Below are 18,209 nucleotides of genomic sequence, written 5' to 3' on the forward strand. Positions count from 1 at the left end.
GCTATATGAAGATTAAATAAGATGGTGCTTCTAAAGTACTTAATACAAAACCAAATATATAGTTTTCAAAGAATTTTAGTTATCATTGTTGGTTTTTATGCAGTAACTTTTATACATCCTCCTTAGCATATTAGTATTTCTGGCAATCATCTGTGACCTGGGTGGATGAAATCCTTAATTACTAACAATACAACAATATATCACAAACTGAAGAGCACCCCTCCTATGATGGCATTTGTCCACCCTGATGGTTCTGCCCCTATGCTCAGACTCAATCTAGTCCACGGAATTTTCTTTCCAGAATTTCCTAAAGGAAAGCTGCCCAGGTACTAACAAGAGAAAGAACTACTTTCTGGGCCTACTTCCCTGACACTTCTGGGTAGTTGTCTTCTTGATAAAGGTGGTTTTTTTCCCCCTTCATTATGCTCTAGAACATTGAGTCTTTACTGTCACTAATCACTGTACCTATCTACCATTATATCTCCTCTGCACATCAGTGTAATTTTTTGCATATGGGCAAAATAACAAAAAACAAAAAACTTAAAGGGGCAAAAAACAAAAAAAACAAAAAACAAAAAAACAAGAGAAAGCTAACATTTATACATGAGTAATTTTCCATAAATTTATTTGATCCTCGCCACATAAAAATCTTATGAATAATGAGAAAAGTGGCCTCCTTTCCTCCTACCCTCACTACTGATTATAAATAGAATGTTAAATGCCCTGCAATTTAATATAGGGAGGTTTGGAAGTCTCCTGGGATAACTACTCAGCCAGGGCTCAGGTTTTTATTTTTGCTTCGGTTTGTATTTTAATATAGTCTCAATTATCTTCCAAGAACTTTAGGTGATTTATAGTAGAAGACTTATAAATTGTGGGCAATATAATTAGAACTCAAAAATATAGAAAAAGATGATCATTCTAAAATTGTAATCTGTCAGGGGTGCCTGCCTGGCTCAGTTAGTACAGCATCTGACTCTTGATCTTGGAGTTGTGAGTTTGAGCCCCACAATGGGTATGGAGATTACATAAAAATAAAATATTTAAAAAGTAAACAAATAAGTAAACAAACAAACTTCAATCTCGCAGTTCTGTTCTGAACTTCTTGGCACCCAAGGCAAAAAGAAGACTAGAGCTTGTATAACTTTAATTATCTCTTAAAGTTAAAAAGCAAGTATAACTATAAAAGAAAAGTAACGCAGCTATTAAACAGAAATTTACCTTAGAGTTGTCTTGTAAGACTAAGGAACACAGAGTCCTCTAAAGAAAATGGAGCAGGAAAGCAATATATAACCAAGTAAATAAAGTGGAAGATGTAGGAAGTAGGGACAGACTTCAAAGTCAGAGAAGAATCTTGAGACCCTCCCAGTGCTTGTGACTTATGGGCATCAGATGAAGAGTAGGGAGTAGGGAAATCAAAGGATGGCTATGATCAGGCCATCAGCCATTCATTCATTCAACAAATTCATATTGAATGCTTACTACCTGCCAAGCACTCCCTTGGGCAATAGGAGTATAACAATGAATAAACAGACAAGTATCCTCCTGTCATGGGAATTTATATTCCCTTGGGCATAAAAGAATGGAGATTAGATAAAGACAGACAAAAAGCAGGTAAACAAATAAATAAATGTTTATAACAGTGGTAAGTACCATAAAGAAATTTTTTTTTAAATTGACATAACAATGAGATGGCTACTTTGATTGGGTGTCCAGGGAAGGATTTCCTGAGAAGTTGATATCTACCCAGAGACCTATAATGATACAAAAGAGCCAGGCATGGGGAGATGAGGGAAGACTATTTCCTCAGAAAGGCAGGAAATAAGGAGACCATAAATACTACTTAACCAGAGAACCAGATCTAGTATCTATGCATCAGCAAGAGAATGATCTAACTGAGTCACAGAGTGCTTTGTTGTTTCATAGTCTGCTACCTAGAAACGAGGAGAGGTGAATGTTCATTAAAGAAAAGGAAATGTGTTGCTTGCTGAAGAAGGCAAATGAGGTTTTCAGAATAAAGTCACTCAAGTTTTCTCACTGTCTTAATGAAATCTATCAAAAACTTCCAAATCCAGTAATAGAAAATAAGGTAATTCAGACAAAATATCTCAATAAACATAAATATATATTAGAAATCTTCAAGGTATCAAAGAACTAATATGACCAATAGAAAAACCAAGACATGATCTAGGAACAGATAGATATTGAAAGAAATGAGTCCCACATTTAAAACCACTTCTGTTCCCTGACACCAGAAAGAAATTTTCATATTTGAATAAGGGTAAATAAAAAAAATATCCACCCCATATAGATAGCAGCCCTACTTTGAATATTCTAGGTAACTCTTAAGCATTGAAACTAAAGTGGTACCGTATTATTATTTCCACTGTATTACAGTGATGCCATTACATTACTGTAAAAGTGGCCAAAAACAAAAAAAAGAAAAGAAAAAAGAAAACAAAACTTCTCCAGGAAGTTACATCATCTGGACCTCAAGCTATTTCAAAAATAATTTTTCAAATACAATGTCCTGGATATAATCAAATATAACCAAGCATTGTATATACAGTTGTCATATCACTATGCTATATACCTGAAACTAATGCAATATTAAATATGTGTGTGTGTGTGCGTGTGTGTGTGTGTACACTTAGAGAGAGAATATTGATCCATATCTATATATCACATAAGAAGAAAAGATGGTACATTGGGTTGAATAGCATCTCTCTGGAGAACTCTGAGTGATACAGATAAACTACACAAACAACAGAAGTCAACCCAAAAGTACTTCCCAATACTGAGTCTACCAGACTCAGACATTAAAACAACCATACTTAACACGTTCCAGGAAATAAAAGCTAAACTTAAATTTTTTAGTAGACAACTGAAAAATATGGAAAATAACATGGTAGATTTGACGGGGCGCCTGGGTGGCTCAGTCGGCTGAGCATCCAACTTCAGCTCAGGTCATGATCTCGCGGTCCGTGAGTTCGAGCCCCGTGTCGGGCTCTGTGCTGACAGCTCAGAGCCTGGAGCCTGTTTCGGATTCTGTGTCTCCCTCTCTCTCTGACCCTCCCCCATTCATGCTCTGTCTCTGTCTCAAAAATAAATAAACTTTAAAAAAAAAAATTAAAAAAAAACATGGTAGATTTGAAAAAGAATGAACCAAAAATTGTGCCACTGAATAAAATGGAAATAACCTAATGGATGGGTTTAAAAGTACATTAGACACAACTGAAGAGTAAATTATCACATTGTAAAATACAAAATACAATAGGAAGAAATATCTAGAATGAAGCACAGAGAGACAAAAGGAGAGAAAACAGGGTAAGACAAAAAAAAAAAAAAAACCATAAAGTGAGAGGTTGTGACATATAGGAAATTAGAGTTACCAAAGAAGAAGGGGGAGACAGAAGCAGTATTGAAAAAGACAATAACTAAGAATTTTTCAAAAAACAATGAAAGATAGTAATTTACATACTTAGGAAGCCAAATAAATTCCAGGTCGGACAAATTAAATGAAGTTCACACCTAGACACATCATATTGGAAATGCAGAATATGAAAGACAATGAGACAATGTTTAAAGCTGCCAGGAAGAGAAAAACAGATTGCCTGAGGGGGAACAACAGCTACAGTTTTCCCAGAACTCTAAGCAGCAACAATAGACGCTAGAAGCTGGTGTTTTCAAAGTAATGAAATATAATACTGTCAACTTAAAATTCTATACCCAGTAAAAGTTATTCGTCAAAAATAAAGTTAAAAGAATGATAGTTTTAACTCAAACTATCAAAAACTGGGAAACTGAACAAGTAGACTCATTCTCAAAGAAGACTAAAAACTGTGATTTGAAGCTGGAAGCAAATATAGAATCCCAAAGGAAGATGCAAGATACGTGGGGAAATGAACAACAACAAAAATTTGAAACCTGCAAATAAATCTAAATGAATACTATCCGTGTAAAATAATAATAAAACCTTTTAAACTAGAAAGTTACATTTAAAATACAATTGTATTTATGTATTTATTTGTAAAGTTATCCAGAGACAGAGAGAGAGAGAGAGAGAGAGGGAGAAATACGCACAGACACAAGTGGGGGAGGGGTAGAGAAGGAAACAGAGTCACAAGCAGGCTCTACACTCCATGCTGAGCCTGACTCAGGACTCAATCTCACCATGAGATCATGACCTGAGCCAAAATCAAGAGTCAGATGCTTAACTGACTGAGCCACACAGGCACCGCAAAATACTATTTTATTTAATATACGAAATTATAATACATACAAAATATCTAAGAATGGAGGTCAATAAATAGATTTAAAGTATCCTAAAGTTTCTGCACAATTCTTAATAATACGCTTTCATAAAGCAAGTAGGATTTTTTTAAGGTAGTAAATCAAAAGAATAACAAAATTGTATACAAACTCTTTACGAAGAATTTTTAAAAAATGGAATCATAAAAATCTCCAATCGGGGTGCCTGGGTGGTTCAGTAAGTTAAGCGTCTGACTTCAGCTTCAGGTCATGATCTCGTGATTGGTGATTTCAACCCCTGCATTGGGCTCTGTGCTGACAGCTTAGAGCCTGGAGCCTGCTTCAGATTCTGAGTCACCCTCTCTTTCTGCCCCTCCCCCTGCTCGTGCTCTCTCTCCCTCTCTCAAAGAATAAATAAATATTTAAAAACTTCTTTTAAATAAAAAAAAAACAATCTCCAGTCATTTCAAAGAAGGGAAGGAGAGAAAAAGGAACACATTACAAATATACAGGAAGATACTGATTCGGCCCCAAATAAATCAGCGACTATATTAAATTTAGATGAACTAAATGCTGCAATTTAAAGACAAAGACTGTCATATTGGGCTTTTTAAAATAAAGAGTCATGTGCTATTGATAAGAAACGTATCTAAAACCTAAGGATATAGAAAGGCTGAAAGCAAGGAATTAAAATAGATATATTCTGCAAACATGAATCAAAATAGATGTAGCTGATACGGCCACATTAATATGAGAAAATCCAACTTTAAAGCAAAAAAAGCATTATTAGCCATAATTCAGAATACATAGGCATGAAGCCAAGACATCAAAATTGTAAGAAGCACCACTAATGATTCCCATGCACTCTAAAATCCGAATGATAAGGCTACGCACTTTCTAAGGAGTATGAGCCGGAAACCATAGAGGAATAAACAGTAAATCCTTAAAACCAGGGTTTCCAAACCAAGACACCAACATTTTAGACCAGACAGTACTTTGTTACAGGAGACTGCCCCGTACTTGACAGAATGTTTAGCAGGATCTCTGGCCTCTACCTACTAGATGCTAGCTAATAGTACCACCACAATTCCTCAGTGGTGACAACCAAAAACACCTCCAGATATTGCCAAAAGTCCCCGAAGGGCAAAATCTTCTCTGGTTGAAAATTACTGCCTTAGCACAACTTTTTGGTTACTCATTCTCACATAGGAGTTTTGATTTTTCAGGCAACACAAAGCAGATATGTTTGTTAGGTAAAGTCCATATCCACCCAATCCATCCTTCTATCCACCATCTGTCCATTTAGCAAGTATCTACTGGGTGCCTAGTTTGCATTAGAGGCACTGTTCTAGGTGTTGGGAATACATCATTGAAAAGACACAACAATCCCTGCTTTCAAAGAGCTTACATTTGGGAGTGGGGATAGGGGGTGGAAAAAAAGTCATCATCTAAATAAAAATCAATGCTTAAATAGGCTGCATTACTGAATGTCAATCAAAGTCTCTCTTTAAAATTTTTCTCATTTTCTACTACCCTTGAAAAGTACTGGCCCTCATTTTGAAATCATTTAAAATCAGCTTTTATCACAAGGCAAAAAAAATAGTACCTCTCACTCTGACTCTATGAGCAAATAACCCTATGTTCCCTTTCTTTCAACACATGAGGTGGGTGTTACTTAAATTTGGGGATCTCCATTTCGAAGATAAACAGCATCCCTTTTGTCTCCTCAGTGTCTTTAGCTACAGGGCTAGAACAAGAAAATTTCCAAGGGTAACAAATGAGAGTTAAACCTTGTCCACCAACCACCCCCACCATGTGGAACAGGGTACTCTGTGGCACTTACAGGAATCCAAGACCAGCCCGTCTTGAATTCTGATATGCGCACGTACAGAAGTAAAAAGGCAGAACTCAGGTTATTTACTTTAGCTAAGCAGGGAATATCAGTTATACCTATAACTTAATTTAGCCCTCAATTTTTGAACCAGAGTTTTCACAAAACCCTCACTGCTTCCAGGGCAATATTTTATGAATTTTCTCTAAGCTTTTCATTTCAAAAAGTCTATCTCATGAAATTTTAGAATTAGAATGGTGAAAGAAGCAATCCCATATAACTCGACACCCTCCTTTTTGCCTTCCCCCATATAAGAAAGAGCAGAAAACATGATCTCATTCTCGTAAAAGTAGTGACAGGCAAGGCATTTAGTCAAGTTTTGGAACTCACTAATTCTCTATTAGCTAAGCTTACATCACTTACATAAAACCACAGAGGCCACAAGGGGTTTTCATTAGGCAAGCGTTGGCCCATATCCCATTTTTTTAAAGGTCACTGAATGTTGTTTTAAATGTATATCTCCTAATAAACTGAGCCACTGCAGGCAGCACCAACAACCAAAGAAAATATACTATTTTCAAATTAAGGTCAAATTTTAGAGAGGATTTAATGAGCTTCAAGGATACGGTAGACCTTTCCTTAATATTCAACAGAGACAGAAAATAAACTACAGATATGGCAACAAGAACAAAGCAGATCTCTAATGTTGCTGTTCAAGAGGCAGAAAAGCAAAGAGGATGAGGTAGACGATTGAAATTTCTCATGGGCTATTGAACAAAGTGAATACCTCAAACCAAAACACTAGATGGTGGAGACATTTGGAAGTGTTCTTGAACACAGCTTCATGGATATTTCCCTGATTATCAGTTTTAAACTTTTAGGCTGCTTTCTAATCATCTTGCAACAGAGTTTCAAAAGTTTGGATAGAAGTTTTGATTTAAGGAAACATCACAATTTCATTTTCCCAAGCATCTCCTTTCCCACGATTGCACCGCACTTTTGACCACTCAAGGACACTTTTGATCATGGACATTTTGAAATTTTATATAACCGTTCTCCACATGTTCGGTCAGTTTCACAGAAATATTTCTCTTTATCCAAAGCGAAATGCCCTCTCTATGTGTAGTGCACATATGTGTATGCAACTGCTCATATACAGAAATCATTCTACTGAAGGCAGGTGATCTTATGTATAAACGAGGAAAGTCATTCAACAATAACATGGCTTTCGGGGAGCCTGGATGACTCAGTCCGTTGAGTGTCCGACTTTAGCTCGGGTCATGATCTCACAGTCTGTGAGTTCGAGCCCCGTGTTGGGTTCTGTGCTGACAACTCAGAGCCTAGAGCCTGCTTCGGATTCTGTGTCTCCCTCTTTCTCTGTCCCTCCCCCTTCATGCTTTGTGTCTCTCAAAAATAAAAATAACCATTAAAAAATATCTTTTAAAAAAATAACATGGCTTTCTTCACTTGATATTGAATTAACCACAGAAAAGTAAAACAAAAGACAGTGGAAGCATTTGTGAAATATTTAGGCATTATGGGTTAGACAAATATGAGGCTGAAATGACACTAAGCCAGGATCTGTGCCATGTTAGATGTAAGGCAAGTGTCTGGAATCAAGAACACTACAGCAAGACATGCTTAGACTGGCATGGATCAAAATCAATCAGCATTGGCTATACATAGAGAAAGGTTTTTTGTTTTGTTTTTTTGTTTTTCTGTTTTTGAGAGAGACAAAGAGAGCTGGCAGAGAGAGAGAGAGAGAGAGAGAGAGAACCCAAGCAGGCTCCACACTCAGGGTGGAGCCTGATACAAGAACTCGATCTGGGGACTGGGAGATCATGACCTGAGCTGAAATCAAGAGTGAGATGCCTAACTGACTGAGCCACCCAGGCACCTCTAGAGATACCATTTTAAACTGAAAGTATTTGAGGAAAGAAAAGACCTCAGGATAATAGACAACAATTTGAGAAAAGGGTCTAAGAAAAAGGGAGTTCAGTGATGAGGGGTTCTATTTTCAGCGTAATCCGGTGTGCCAATCAGAAAGCAAGTGAGCCAAGAGATAGGGTGAAAGGATGAGACAGAAATAAACAGAATCACAAGTGAAGATCGAGGGAAAGAAGGACCATCTTCAGGGAAATCATCTGTTGGTTATGTTTTACTGCTTCAACAAGGTAGGTCAGAAGACTGCAAATGGGTCTACAGAGGAAAATAACTTGGAACAGCTATTCAGGTAAAGAACACACGGAGAACAGGAAGCACAGTAAACTGCTAATAAACCTGTATCTCCCTAGTATACCCGCACATACAGATCAACCATTACCCTGCTATCTGAAATAGTTAAAATCATCAGGTGCTCTCATGATTTTAAAAGCATGTAGGGGCACCTGGGCTGCTCAGTCAGTTAAGCGTCTGACTCAGCTCAGGTCATGATCTCACGGTTCAGGAGTTTGAGTCCCATGTCAGGCTCTGTGCTGACAGCTCAGAGCCTGGAGCCTGCTTCAGATTCTGTGTCTCCCTCTCTCCCTGTCCCTCCCCCACTTGCATGTGTGCCTGTTCTCTCTCTCAAAAATAAATAAACATTAAAAATGTTTTTAAATAATAAATAAATAAAATAAAGGCTTGCAAAAATGTCCCTATATCTGGGATGGATTCAGTGGCATGTAGCTCAGACCCAACTTTAAAATAAAAAGAAAATAACATTTGCTATCTATCACGTGCCAAGTGCTAGTAAAAGATTTATATGTATTATCTCATTTAATCATTCATTCTATATTTGCTGAACACCAAGTGCTGTGTCACCCCTTTCCCAACAATGTTGTAAGCGTTATTAATATGCCCAACTTCCATAGGGGAAAAAAAACGTAACACTAAGTGATTGAGTTATGTGCTCAAGGTCACACAACTGATAAATTACTAACTTGGGCATATTTAATTTTTGTTTGGGAACAGTGGATTTGAATAGTCCCTTTGCCATTCAAATGATTTGTGTTTCTGGGAAAGTTACTTACATTTTTTTTCCCTCCTATGTTTCTCATACTGTGAAAGGGGAAAGTGTTAGCACTGTTTTCAAATATGATTTATGACGACTGAAGAATTCTTCAAGGAAAAAAGGGGGGCACTGATAAAATGGAATAGGTGCTATAACTATTATCCATCCCATAAATAGTCCAAGCATATTTTTCTCATGACAACACCACTGCATGAAGCTCTTTCTCCTTGTATTTTTTTCTTATAAAAACACTGTATGTCTACAGACTTTAGGGATATACAAACACTCAAGATTCTTAACTCCAACACAGAATCTGTTTATGGAGGCCACAGCTTCAAATGAATGCTAATATGATGAATTTGAAACTGAAAGCAATCAGCAACTGTGGAAAATGTAGCATTGGCTATGGTTTACATCTTTTGAAGCATATTTGTTCAATGTCTATGCTCAGCAAAGCACCTTCCCGTAAGTTTCATATTTATATGTGTCCTTGTAAATATTGTAGCTAGACCTGAGCCTCACTTCCAAATACAACCACCTGATATAAATGGGAAACTTTATAAAGACAAACCTCAGAAACAATTAAAAGTTACATGATGATGGTTTGACCAAACTTTCTCCAAAAATAAAATTTAGTGTTTGAAGTCACATGCTAAAAATCTCTTTGATGTGTAGATTGGCTGATGAATAACTGTTTAGGAAGTTACGTCAACGGCACACATGCTCCAAATACATCCACGGGGTGGCTGAAGAGGAGTAAGTGACATACAAAACTCAGCTTCCAACTTTGCAGGCATTCCTTGTGTCTTCCAGAATACACAAGAATTGTATTGTTCAAGGCATGTTCCTTGAGTATCATTTTCATGGAGGGCACAGGGAAACTCTCAGAACCCAAACTCCCAGTGAGATGAAAGAAATGTCTCATTTATTTGTGTAGCATAACAGGGACGGCCCTGCCTGTCACTCCTGAGACAAAGAATTTATTCCTCAGCAATTCTTTTTATCTCAGAGGCAGCATTCTATTATGGGAAGAGCCCTGGGCTTGCAGCTGAAAATCCGGAGTGCAAGTTCAAACTCTCTCACTGCTCTATACTTCAGGCCAGTGGTGCTCCAGGTGTGGTCCCCAGACTTGCATCAATATCACCTGAGAACTTACCAGGAATGCAAATTCTTGGGCTCCCCAACCTACTGAATCAGAAACTCTACAAGTGTGGCCCAGCCCTCTGCCTTTTCACAAATCACCCAGGGACTCTGATGCCCTCTCAAGTCTAAGGGCAACTGCTGAAGCCAAATTAATTCTCCAGAGCGCTGAACAGGAATAATAATACCAGATCTGTCTTCTTCAATAGGCTATTCAATATCAAATTGTTACAAATATTTGATAACATGCAAAATTGCTTTGCAAATCTGCAAATTACTAATAACTGCAAAGAACTGCTTTAGAAATATAACTTTTTGGGAATGCAAACTGGTGCAGCCACTCTGGAAAACAGTATGGAGGTTCCTCAAAAAACTAAAAATAGAACTACCCTACGACCCAGCAATTGCACTACTAGGCATTTATCCAAGGGATACAGATGTGCTGTTTTGAAGGGACACATGCACCCCCATTTTTATAGCAGCACTATCAACAAAAGCCAAAGTATGGAAAGAGCCCAAATGTCCACTGATGGATGAATGGATAAAGAAGATGTGGTATATATAGACAATGGAGTCTTACTCAGCAATCAAAAAGAATGAAATCTTGCCATTTGCAACTACGTGGATGGAACTAGAGGGTATTACGCTAAGTGAAATTAGTCAGAAAAAGACAAAAATCATATGACTTCACTCATATAAGGACTTTAAGAGACAAAACAGATGAACATAAGGGAAGTGAAGCAAAAATAATATAAAAACAGGGAGGGGGACAAAACAAAAGAGACTCATAAATATGGAGAACAAACTGAGGGTTACTGGAGGGGTTGTGGGAGGGGGAATGGGCTAAACGGGTAAGGGGAACTAAGGAATCTACTCCTGAAATCACTGTTGCACTAATGCTAACTAATTTCGATGTAAATTTAAAAAAATAAAAAATAAAATTTAAAAAAATAAAAAGAAATAAAAAAAAGAAATACAACTTTTAGCACCACTTCTCAATCTGAAAAGTACAGTTATGATAGTTCAGGGAGTTTAGATTGCTAATGGAGGGTCTTGATCAAGAGTGTTACAGAAATGTGAAGTTTTCTGTTAGGTCTGCAAATGTTTTATAGACGATATTTTGTTACAAACTTCATATCAAAGACAAATGTCGTGATGCCCCCTGGTGATGATCATTAAAACTTTATCTCAGTTTTATCAGGTCAACTTTTTCTTCAAATAAATGAAAAATAACTGTGCTCTTAAGGGAGAGAGGAGTTACAGAAAGATTTTTGCTTGAAAGATTTTTTTTAATTTAAAAATATTTAAAATATTAAACATTAAAATTATAAAAATTAAAATATTAAAAATATTTGTTTCAAGGAACTAAAATACTCAGCAATTTAATTAGCTTACAGCCTAATGGTAGCTTTTCAAGACAGACTTGAAAAGAATTATTCTACTAGTGGTACAAACTATAATGGTACTTTGGGAAACAGGGAAGGCATCACAGGGCAGAGACAGAGTTGAACTAAGACTTGTAAGATGATAAAAACTTGGTAGCCTTTACCAGGTCAATATTAACAACATCCAATTATTATTAAACATTCGAAACTGTGTATTTTTGAAAGACAGCTTGGCAATTCCTAAGGAGTGCACCTGTTATGATGAGCATCAGGTTTTGTATGGAGGTGTTAAATCACTATACTGTACACCTGGAATTAATGTTACACTGTTAACTAACCAGAATTTAAATAAAAACTTAAAAAAAAAAAAGAAGTAAACGTGCAATTACCATACGATTCAGCAATCCCACTTCTAGGTATATACCCAAAAGAAATGAAAACAGAAAATCAAACAGATATTTGTATGTTCATGATCATAGCAGCATTAGTCTCAAAAGCCAAAAGGTGAAGCAACCCAAGTGCTTCAGACGAATGAATAAACAAAATGTGATGTATACATCCAATGGAATATTATTCAGCCCTAAAAAAGGAAGGAAATTCTGACAAAGGCTATAACATAGATGAACCGTGAAGACATGTTAAAAGTGAAATATGGTCACAAGAAGACAAATTATGATATGTTTGTATGATGTATATCGTTCTTCAAGGAGGTGGCCAGAGTCGTCAAATGTGTAGACACAGAAAATGGCAGCTATCCGGGGCAGTAGTGTTTAAGGGAAACAAGGTTTTGGTTGGAGATGATAAAACACTTCTGGAGATAGATGATGATTGTTGTACAACATTTTGAGTACATCTAGTGCCATAGAACTAAATACTTAAAAATGGTTAAAATGATCAATTTTGTGTTATGTATATTTTAACACAACAATAACTACATTTTTTCTAAAATAGACTTTATACTTATTTTTCATATTTGAGTCACCTTCGGTACAAACAATTTCTCTAGGGGTAAAAAGCATTGAAATTTCAATTTGGACTTGATCAGAAAAAGGATTTAATAGATCAAAAACTATTTATTGTACACCTTCTGGATTGATGGGCTTCTAATTATTACCTTGCATGTGGAATTATACTTGCTCAGATATAAAATGTGATATCAAAAACTGCCATTTCTTTCCCAAAATTCAAAACGTGTCAAGACCAACTGTTTCTCAGTTCTTTGAAATACGGTAAAGTCAAAATTCATTTATAAATGGGAAAAAAATATTTTTTCATTGTTTATGGCTCAAAAACAACTAACAAAAGTGTCACCTTGGATAAATTACAAAGCATAACAATTTATGCTTTGAAAAGTCATATTTTCAAAAAGTCTGAGGTGACTAAAAGCAGTATATAATAAAAAACACATAACCGTAACCAATATATTAAAATATTTATGATAGCAATCAGAGTTCACTTAGTTCAAACAGTTTCATTAGGCAGAGAACACACAGAAAGGAATGGGAGAGAGCAGGTTTTGAAATTCTAGAATGAAGCAAATCTTTGAGTCATTTGTATAATCCAAGGTTCCAGTTACTACAGGTTTTAAGACTATGCATATTTCTCTAATCTCAATAGCATAAGTGAAGTCATGTTCTAGTTATAATAGAAGTAGGCTCTACTTACTCCTGATGGAAATGTCTGAATAATATTTCCAGCTATGTCTAGGATTCTTAGGTTTTTAAGACGACAAACTCCCTGTGTCAGAAAACAAGAGAGATTTTTAAAAATCTAGTATGTAGAATCATAAATATTTCTTCTAAGTTCAAACTTTATAGGACTGACCATCTTTCCTAATTACCTGATCGGTTCTTCAGTACATCCTCCCTGAGGAGTTACTATGTCCTGGGGTCCCAGATTCTCTAAGGTCTCCATTACCTCTGACCACTCCAGGGCAACATAACATGGTGGCCAAGAGTTAGACTATTTGTAGGCTCAGATCTCCAACACTATGTAACTACAGACAAATTTCTCAATCTCTTTGTACTTCATTTTCTCCATTTGTAAAATGAAAATGGCAATGGAAGCCCTTACTTTGATATGGTTATTGAATGGATTAAATAAGTTACTAATCAGTAAGTGCTTACTGAAAAGCCTTATAGTGAGAGAACTCAGTAAACATACTAAAACTAAAATAGAACCTTAGAGAAACAGAAAAACAGATGTAAAAGGTCTATCAACAATTCCAAAGGCATTTATTTCACATCTACCTTTTGCTTAGCTCTGTGCTCACTCAATCCTTTCCTTATAGAAAAAAAATTAAACTTTTTAGTGTCTCTATCTACATGTCCAATGTGACTGAATAGGCATATACATTCACACACATGTGCAGACACACACATAATTTATAATGTACCAGAAAATGATTCATAATTTGCTCATTACCAAAACAAACTAGTATTTTCTAGAATACCTTATGTATAATGCAGACCAAAAAGCACAATGATAGACTGAATCAGATTAAATGTACAAAGACATAAGTAATCATAGGCATTCTTTACATAATAACTTAGGACAGGACTTACTAGGATTTAAATTTTTACAGTCCAAACTCCTCGGGATTAAAAAAATAATTGTAGTAGGAGTATTGATGGGAAGTCCAGACTTTTAAGTCAGACAGACATGGATTTGAGCCCTTTCTCTGACCTTTGTAAAGTGTGTTTAAGTCGTCTAACCTCTCTGTTCCTTATTTTAGAGTGGGTAAATAAGAAGAGCAACATACCAGAGTTATGAACACTAATAATATAATACTTCATGACCATGATCCTGTTACTACTGTTATTATTTTTCCCTCAAATAAAGGAGTTATACTTCTAACAGATTTACTTTGTAATTTCAGGAAATATTCTTATTTACAGAAATTAGGATTTTTAAGTAACGTAAGAAAAAATTAATTTTTTTAAGTTTATTTATTCATTTTGAGATAGAGACAGCATGAGTCGGGGAAGGACAGAGACAGAGGGAGAGAATCTCAAGCAGGCCCTGTGCTCTCAGCACAGAACCTGATGAGGGGCTTGAACTCATGAAACCACAAGATCATGACCGGAGCTGAAACCAAGAGTTGCACACTTAACCAACTGAGCCACCCAGGCACCCGAAGAATAACATTTTTGAAATACACCTATTTAAAGCCTACACCTTGCTATATTTTTTAAAAATTTTTTAATGTTTACATTTGAGAGACAGAAAGAGAGACAGTATGGGCAGGTGAGGGGCAGAGAGAGAGGGAGACATGGAATCCGAAACAGGCTCCAGGCTCCACGATATCAGCACAGAGCCCAATGCAGGGCTCGAACTCACGAACTGTGAGAACATGACCTGAGCTGAAGTTGGACACTTAACCAACTAAGCCACCCAGGTGCCCCATACACCTTGCTATATTTATCACGTTACAGTGTGCACAGAATTTTTAAAGGGAATATTATCCTCTTGAGAGAAAAATGAAACAGTAGGAATGGATCTACCTTTTGTATTCCTCAATTTACTGTATGACATGCATTCCCTCCTATCAAATTAATTTTAATTTGCATAAGGAAGGAAAGTAAACCCATTGACAGGTTCCCAGCAAGAAACAGTACTCTCAAAATGGGAAATTTGAGGAGAGTTTAATAAAACCACCACGTATAAAAGTTTAGCAAGGTTCTGACAAAGTTCCCCAAACAGCAGGGAGTTCTTTACTGCCACAGGCCTGAAGAGCCAAGGGAGGTAGTAATGGTCCATATGAGGATCACCTTATACTTACTAACTACAGTCTTCCAGAAAAGTGTGCAGGCAACTTACAACATCCTATCAGGGAGGGTACCAGGGGAATACCATCTAGTACACACTCTCCTCCTCCCTTTCACATCCTACTAGTGGCTATCATTGGCCACATCCAAGAGGAAGTCAGAGGACAAAGAAGCTTACTGATGCCCATGAGGTCAGTCTCCCAGGCACAGAACAGTTTGGAAGAGGATGAAGAGTAGCTGTGTAGGAAAAATGGAAGACAGATAGCACATATTCCAAACCTAAAGTGTACTTACATATTATGCCATACACAGGGTTGCCAGATAAATCACAAGAGGTTCACTTAAATAGAAATTTCAGAGAACAATTTTGTTTACTATAAGTACGTCCCATGCAATATTTGGAACATATTTATACTAAAAAATTATTCGTTCCTTATCTGAAATTCAAACTTAAGTGAGCATCCTGCGTCCCTATTTATTAAATTTGGCACCCCTACTATGTGGAATAATCCAAGTTATTACCCTCCTATGTCATAGGTCTTTGGGAACTAACTATGTCTAATTGGAGGGAAAGTAAGTGATGGCTTGTATTGAGATGTCTAAATCTATTCCACAGTCACTCCCCATCATGTGGCAATGAGTTTTTACCCATGAAAATTTGGTTCCACGTTTTGCTTACCTTTGGCAGAACTTCAATATTGTTCCTGACCAGAAGAAGCTTCTGGAGCTTCTTCAAGAACTTAATCTCTTCAGGTATGCAAATGAGCTGATTGTAGTTAAGGTGAAGTTCAAAAAGATTCTTAAGAAAACAAAGTTCTTTAGGAATGCTGGCTAGCTGGTTATGATTTATACTCAAATATTTAAGGTTTTTTAATCTAAAAAAAAGGATATGAATGATATTCATGAAAATAAGAAAGTCCATTGGGCATACCACTTATCAGAAGTCATGTGTCAATTCATTCTTTTGTAGCTCACCTGAGCCTTACTTTAGTCACAGGTTCACAACTATTACAAATACTTTGAGCATAAAAAATCTTTTCTATAATTTAACTTTTAAAGCTATTTTTAATTGGATAACTTATGTTAAAAGTATTTTTTATGTTTATTTTTGAGAGAGCACAAGCAGGGGAGAAGCGGGGGGGGGGGGGTTGGGAGGGGACACAGGATCTGAAGCAGGCAGGCTCTGCACTGACAGCAGAGAGACTGATGCAGGGCTCAAACTCATGAACGGTGACATCATGACCTGAGCTGAAGTCTGACACTTAACTCACAGAGCCACCCAGGCATCCCTTATGTTAAAAGTATTTTATAAAATCAAAATGCAGATTTAAAAAAGAAGAAACTCCATTTTCACTCTTTGTATGTATACATTGGCTATATTGAAGAGGAAGCCAGAGGACAAAGGAAGACATACATATGCACAAATATACATACACATACATACGTAGACATAAATGGATAGAGGCAGAGATAGAGATACAGGTACAGATTAAATGTCTTGCACCAAACAGATATAAGCACTCTTAGCTGCTATGAAAGATGCAAAGATGAATCAGCCACACATTCTGCCCTTATGTATGTCAGGGCCTAGAAGGAGATATTAGATAGAGCCATAATATGAAGATAGGAAATGCCATCAGACCTGGGGAAAGAGATTAAGGAAATTTGAGTTTCTAATTGCAGATATGGTACATGATGTCTATCACAAGCATTTTGGAAGAACAAACAGTTTGAATTTGGCTTTGAATAACAGAACTTGTAAAATCGGGGCAACGGTGGGCACAATAAGCTGAGAAAATACTAATATTTTGAATAAAGGAGAAAGACATTAGTAATGTTGAGCACCAACTATGCACCTATGCATTAAATTTAATCATCAGTACAACCCTAAGGTTGGAATTATTACCCTTAATTTAGAAATAAGGAAAATATGGGGCACCTGGGTGGCTCAGACAGTTAAGCATCCAACTTTGGCTCAGGTCAGATCTCCCGGTTCATGGGTTCGAGCCCCGCATCAGGCTCTGTGCTGACAGCTCAGAGCTTGGAGCCTGCTTCATGTTCTGTCTCCGTCTCTCCCTCTGCCCCTCCCCTGCTTGTGCACTATCTCTCTTTCTCAAATATAAATAAACATTAATTTTTTTTTTAATGTTCAAGAGAGGAAATACAAACAAACCTACTAGAACCAAAAGCAGGGTCATAGACTACAAAGTGACTATTGAAAAATCTATTGGATTTCTATACTGTAGCCACAAACAACTGGAAAATAATTGGTCTGAAAACTCCATTTACAGTAACATAAAAACACCTATAAAGTAGTTAGGAATACATTTAACAAAGGATATGAGAGACTTCTACACCAACAACCAACTGTAAATCATGACAGAAAATTTAAGAGAGCTCTAAATAAAAGTATAGATATGTCTTATTCATATATAAAAAGAAACGATATTGCTAAGATGCCAGTTCTCCCCAAATTGATCTACAGTTCAACTCAGCCCAAATAAAAATCTTAAGTTTCTTTGTGTAAAAATTGAAAAATCAATTTTACAATTTATATGGATATTCAAAGTAACTAGTGTGGCCAAAACTATTATAAAAAAGACAAAGTCAAGGGGAGCCTAGGTGGCTTAGTCAGTTAAGCACCCAACTCTTGATTTCAGCTCAGGTCATAATCCCAGGGTTGTGAGATTGAGCCCCGCGTTGGGCTCTGCACTGATAGTGTGGATCCTACTTGGGATTCTCTCTCCCCCATCTCTCTCTCTGCACCTCCCCCACTCATGCTCTCTCTCTTTCTCAAAGTAAATAAATAACCAAAAAAAATAAAAAAGTTTTAAGAAAAAAAT

At 36.6% G+C, this 18,209-nt stretch overlaps 1 protein-coding gene across 2 annotated transcripts in view; it reads right to left on the reverse strand.

Annotated features, from left to right (window-relative positions):
• LRRC69 (leucine rich repeat containing 69) overlaps positions 1-18,209 on the reverse strand; it is an 84,233-nt gene that overhangs the window by 37,353 nt on the left and 28,671 nt on the right. The window contains exons 4-5 of one of the 2 annotated variants that reach the window (XM_047088859.1): positions 16,046-16,241; positions 13,265-13,336 (exon numbers count right to left, since the gene is read on the reverse strand). The exons of the other annotated variant lie outside the window; for it this stretch is intronic. Of the exons in view, the coding sequence (XP_046944815.1) occupies positions 13,265-13,336; positions 16,046-16,241 (268 nt within the window). The remainder of the gene's footprint in view (positions 1-13,264; positions 13,337-16,045; positions 16,242-18,209) is intronic. 2 annotated transcript variants of the gene reach the window in all.

Source organism: Lynx rufus, unplaced genomic scaffold, assembly GCF_022079265.1.
Source record: "Lynx rufus isolate CCGP_SWC_20201006 ecotype Redwood Valley unplaced genomic scaffold, mLynRuf1.p SCAF_26, whole genome shotgun sequence".
Taxonomy (NCBI): domain Eukaryota; kingdom Metazoa; phylum Chordata; class Mammalia; order Carnivora; family Felidae; genus Lynx; species Lynx rufus.